Source organism: Notamacropus eugenii, chromosome 5 (genome assembly GCF_028372415.1).
Source record: "Notamacropus eugenii isolate mMacEug1 chromosome 5, mMacEug1.pri_v2, whole genome shotgun sequence".
NCBI classification, from domain to species: Eukaryota; Metazoa; Chordata; class Mammalia; order Diprotodontia; family Macropodidae; genus Notamacropus; species Notamacropus eugenii.
In genome coordinates, this window is record NC_092876.1 from 108,558,873 (window position 1) to 108,564,872 (window position 6,000).

A 6,000-nucleotide genomic window follows, 5' to 3' on the forward strand; every position below is an offset into this window, starting at 1 on the left:
GGGCTAGAACTTTAACTCTCTGACTCCATGTCCTGTGATTTTTCTACTATGTCACAGCAACTCCCAAAGATCAGCTGAAAGAACTTGAGTTAAGGCTGGAAAAGAGATACTTGACAGAAGATGGGAATGGGGAGGGTAAGGGGACACAAAATCACTACTTTCAAGTATTTGAAGGGGGGAGGAGGCATTTACCCTTGTCTAGCAGTTCCTTAAGAGGTAGAACTGGTACTATAGTGTAGAATTACAAAGAAAACTATTCCCCAAAGTGGAATGGATTGCCTGAGGAGGGAGTGAATTTCTCAGTCTTAGAGGTACCTTGGTGGTTCAGTGTATATATAGAGTCTATAGAGCAGGTGGCCTGGAGTCAGGGAGAATTGAGTTCAAACCTAGTCTCATGCACTTAACTTTGTGCTCCTGAGAAAGTCATTTCACCTCTGTCTGCTTTAGTTTCCTCTGCTATAAAATGGAAATAATAGTAGTATTTGCCTCACAGAATGGTTGTGAGATAATATTTTTAAATCATTTAGCATAGGGCCTGTGTTTAAGCATAGTAGGCACTTAAAATGCTAATTCTCTCTTCCTTTAAGTGAATGCTAGATGACCATTTATATTAGGGTCCTTATTTGGGTTGAACTAAATTATCTGAGAGATCTCCATGAGTCTTGTGTTTTAGAAAGGATTATATACATATAAATTTCGAACATTGAAAAGTGTAAGAGGATGTCAGTTCTGTCTGTATGTAGTAATAAGAAGTAGAGTAGGAACTTTTAAACAGTATTAGTGTGTGTTTGTCCTTCTGTTGCTGGAGAAGACCATGCCATCAGAGAAATAATGACATGACTTGCACTTGACTTTGTTTTAAGTGAGGGAGAAAAGAACACTTATTAAGTGTTATGTACTACGCACTATGTTAGGTACAAAAGATACAAATGCAGAATTGAGACTGTCTCTGCTCTTAAGGTGCTTATGTCTTAAGAGGAGGAGACGGCACTTATGGGAGTGATGGCTAGGGAGGGGTGTTTTGGTTAGAAATATCTAGATGACAGTGGAACCAAGGTGGAATTGATTAGCAAGGAGTTGATTAGCCCCATCACTGTTTCTTTGATTATGGTTACAGAGTTGGAAAGGGTAAAGAGGGGACATTACCAAGGCAAGAAGATTAGTTGGGTGCAATATAAACACAACTGGGGTCAGCTGGGGTCATACATAGTAGCCCATGTGGTGCACTCACAATTTAAGACCCTCTGGACTCCAGTTTGTATGGGAGTTCAAGAGCTGAGAGGATGAAGTTATGGTCTCTGGTCCACAGAGTTCAGAAAAAGGATGCATCTCAAGGTCCAGTAGTCTTGAGGGTGTGGTGGCAAGGAAAGGGGAATGTCAGAAAGAGGGAATGGAATGTAAAGTTAGTGTAGTACTGACCAGATATAGTGGGGTCTGTGACACACTCACCAGTCCAGGAAAGTGCATGCTAAATAAAGTCCACGTATTTTGATAATTTTAATCTACCAAATATACTTTATTTACAGGTATTGGCTATTCTAGTTAATATTTTTGGAGGAATCATGCGGTGTGATGTTATTGCACAGGGTATAGTCATGGCAGTAAAGGATTTGGAAATTAAAATACCTATTGTGGTACGGTTACAAGGTGAGTATTCAAGAAAGTTTAAATTTATTGCATGATCTATAATCCCTTAGTTATCCTAGATAGTTTAGCATATTGAGGAATGTAGGTGCTTTTAAGTGTGAGTTCCTTATGAAACAACATTATATATGAATATAAATGTGTAGAATTCATTAGGTCAAGTATAGTCATATCTTATTTCACAATGTCACTTTATAGATCCCTTAATTTTTATGAAATTTGTGAGTTGATATCTTGATTTCATTGCATAATATAACATAAAGTAAGTTAAGGCCCTTGAGGTATCTCGTTTGATTATAAACTTTTAGATTACCTGATTATACTGTGTCTTTGCTCACAGTTTTGCTTTGAGAGTGTATGGTGACAAGAATTCTAAATATTTGTGTAGACCTTTGAATGCATTTTTATATTTGATTCTTCCCCAGGTACACGAGTTGATGATGCCAAAGCATTGATAGCAGATAGTGGACTTAAAATTCTTGCTTGTGATGACTTGGATGAAGCTGCTAAAATGGTAAGCAGGTGTTAATGATCTAAGAGTCTTAGCATATATCAACATTTTCTGAAAGCTTTGTCTGTTTATAGATTTTGGAAAACACTGGTAATTCTTTTACAATAACAGTTTTTAATTGAATTTCCAAAAAAATTGTTGACACATTATTAAATTCAATATTTTTAGTGATATAACATAAATATTAATAATTCAGTGACTGTGTTAATGGCCACTAGTAAGTCAGACATTGTTTAGTTTGGAGTGGTTGTGAACGTAGAGTGCTCATTTTTTTCCCCTCAAAGCCAAAACAATAGAAAGATCATAGACATGGCAATGGAGCTGAAGCAAAGTTAATTAGCAAATATTTGGCAGTACCAGTGCCAGTATTGATTTGATTATGGTTACAGTGTTGGAAAGCCAAAGAGAAGGGAGTGGCATTAGCAAGACAAGAAGATTGTGCTTGTAGAAATAGAAAGTTTGTACAAACTGTTTTTAGGACCCAGGTTCTGTGGCAAGTGAATAAAGGGTTCTGGAGAAAATCATGCCATTTTCTCTTTCAAATTTTTAATATGAAACATCACACAAACACAAATACATATTATATGTAGTAGCTTTTTGGTATTAAAATTGGCCTAATTTCCTCTTTTGACTCAATTTTTCCCAACATTGCTTATTCTTATGTTCTATAGAGAGGTAGAGTAACAAAGTAGTGTGAACTTTAACAAGTCACTGAACTTCTGTGTGCGTCAGGCATTCTCTGTAGTTTATGTACTAGAGCATAGATGGATGGAAATGTGCTTCCGACATTGATGAAATCCAGTGCTTAGCCCAGGGCGTGGCACATAGTATAGACTTAATAATAAAGTGTGTTGAGTGATGTATTGAGATTATGGAATACATTTTAAGTGTTCTGTGAGCAAATGAAGTTCGGAAATCTTGAGCTGGAAGGTGTGTGTGTGTGTGTGTGTGTGTGTGTGTGTGTGTGTGTGTGTGTGTGTGTGTGTGTGTGTGTGTGTGTGTGTGTGTGTGTGTATGTGTGTGTGTATGTGTGTGTCTGTGTGTGTCTGTGTGTCTGTGTGTGTGTCTGTGTCTGTGTGTGTCTGTGTGTGTCTGTGTCTGTGTGTGTCTGTGTGTGTCTGTGTGTCTGTCTGTGTGTGTCTGTGTCTGTGTCTGTGTTTTTACTTTAAAAATCGGCACTTTTAGATATACGATATAACCAAGATATAACAACCATTTAGTATAAGTTTGAAGCCCTTTTGGGGGTTGGGGCATATTCCATCCTAATTGTATAACTAGAGACTAGAGGATCTTATGGTTGGGAAGACTTGAGCTCAAATTATTCCTCTGATAACATACTGTACTGGCTTTGTGGCCTAGCACAAGTCACCCTCTCAGTATTCTCAGGCAGTGGTGTCAAACTCAAATAGAGAAGGATTCCTGCTGGCTGCATATTGACTTAGAAAGCCACAGATTAACACTATGTTGGATTGTATTTTTATTGATTTTGTTAAACATTTCCCAGTTACATTTTAATCTGGCTTTGCCCCATGAGTTTGACACTTCTGTTGTTAGGGAACTGTCTAATATAAGAAGCTGTTTTAGTTTCTGGAGTTTCTACTCTGGAGTTCCCCTCTCAGGGATGAAATCATAGGTGTGAAACCTGTATTCCTCTCCCTCCAAAATAATAATCCCCTGCATTGTTAGATAATTGTTTTTGCTATACTTGCTTCTTGCATTAATCAAGCAGTAAGCTTTTCAAAACTAACTAGTATTCTGTTTCTTACATTATTTTCTGTGGGGGGAGTTGTATTTAAGTCAAATAATGAATCTGATGCAATTTGCTAGTAAGTTCTTCTCCCTTGTCTGCTTTATGCAAATAGATAAACATCTGACCTCATAGAACATTTATCTTATTTTCCGAGTTTATGTACTTTTTTGGAGCTTTGTGGTTTAATCAGTCCTATGTAGATACTCTAGGATGCTTGATTTTAGAGCAGAGTGATGAAAGGAGCTTGAAAACAATATAGCCTATTTATGGAACAGTGGCTATTTGCAAATAGTTGAAAAACCAAGTTTGGTAAATCCCAAGCTTCAGGTAGCTGGGAACTATGTGTAGATTTTGAGCAGAGCAGTGACATGAAGTATTTCAGGAATGATGTAGGATGGATTGAATTGGGATAAACTGGTAATAGGGAATATAATTATTGCAGTAATCTAGACAGATAATAAGAAGGTCAGGGAATGGCAGAGGGCACTTTTGGAAGAGGACCATTTTACAGTGAGCACTAATACTGAGATCATAGAGGGAAGGATAAGGGAGGAATTGGCGGAATGTAGTGACCAAATTTTGGATAAGATAGAAAGGGATAGAAATGAGCTAAAGGTAACATTGAGATTTTTAAGTCTCATAGAATATTGGTATTATTAGCAGATTAATAGACAGGAGGGTTCAATTTGAGGTGACAGGAGAATGTTCAAGAGGACACATCAAGTGGGCCTTTGGAAATAGAGGATTGGAGGCCTAGGAGTTAAGTATTTATGACTTAATGGCCAGTAGGCAGAAGTGTGAACTGCTTGAGCCTAACTTAATTACATTTCCTAATGAATTTGGAAGTAATAGCAATTTATGAATAACTCCTTATTTCTTTTGCAGCTAAGTCCAGGTGATGCCTGACTTAGAAACTGCATGTTTGAGGTCGAGTGCCTTCCTAAAATTGTCTGTTTGAAAAAATTGATTATTTTGTTTGTGGAAACATGTACTTACAAACTGTTTCATTTTTTCTTTCAGGTGGTAAAGCTTTCAGAAATAGTCACCTTAGCCAAACAAGCTCAGGTGGATGTGAAGTTTCAGTTGCCAATCTGATCTGGAACTGCTGTGACTTACTGAAAGTGTTCAGTGTTCTATATTCTTTGAAATACTGTGTTCTGTGGTTTTTTTTCCTTTTGTGTAGTTGGAGGCTTTAATTGCCTTCTAGGCACACAAACTTTAAAGTAACTTATCTACATTAACTTTACCATCCAGAATGGTCAGTTCATGTGAAGAAAGTGTAATGCAGCAATTTGGTTTCTTTTGTTGCAGCCTCCTTCAGCTTCTGCTACAAAATGTTACTTGCAGTATGCCTGTTTGTTATCATCAGATAGGAAGCTTTTTGGTTGATAATAGATTCCTATGAATGCTATCTGAAGATAAACTTTTATTTCTTCTAGTCTTAGTGATAGGTCCAAAAAGTAGTCTCATGGAAAAATGTATTGAAATAATGTTTTATATCAGAGGCGTTTATCTTCAATACCTGTCTAAAGACCTACCAGTCATTATTTATAAACAGTGCTTTCAAACACTCCTCAGAGTACTCCCTTATGTGTTTCAGTGAAGTGACTGATTAATTATTTGGACATTATATTTTAATCACTACAAAATACTGTAGCACTGAAAATCTCGTGATTTTGTGGTGCTATTAATAAGCACTATGTAGTTTTGTATATGAACAAATAAAGCATATTTACTGAGGGCTTAGCAAACAAAAGAATGCCAATTTAAGTTAATAAAAGTCTCCCAAAATGGTTCTGACTGCTGTTTGTTTTGTCAGCCTTTAAGTTTTGAAAAATAACTTAGACAGTAGAAAGTCATGAATTAATCTTTGGCATAAGCAAATATGAATATTTCAAGGCAGCATGGTATAGTAGCTAGAGGACTAGATTTAGATTCAGGAACAATCTGGGTTCAAACTCCAATTCAGATGCCTACTAGCTAGGGGATCCTGGCAAGTCACTGAACCTTTCTCAGTCTCACTTTCCTCATCTGTAAAGTTAGGGGTTTGGGTTTATGGTCCCTTCTTGCTCTTTCTCTGTGGTCTTACAATGTA

General features: G+C 36.9%; 1 protein-coding gene across 1 annotated transcript in view; it reads left to right on the forward strand.

Moving 5' to 3' along the window:
* The window catches only part of SUCLA2 (succinate-CoA ligase ADP-forming subunit beta), a 42,793-nt gene extending 37,095 nt beyond the window's left edge, over positions 1-5,698 (forward strand). Inside the window, exons 9-11 of the mRNA XM_072610568.1 lie at positions 1,527-1,647; positions 2,070-2,158; positions 4,926-5,698. Of these exons, the coding sequence (XP_072466669.1) occupies positions 1,527-1,647; positions 2,070-2,158; positions 4,926-5,000 (285 nt within the window). The 3' untranslated portion in view covers positions 5,001-5,698. The remainder of the gene's footprint in view (positions 1-1,526; positions 1,648-2,069; positions 2,159-4,925) is intronic.
* The last annotated feature ends 302 nt before the right edge of the window (positions 5,699-6,000 follow it).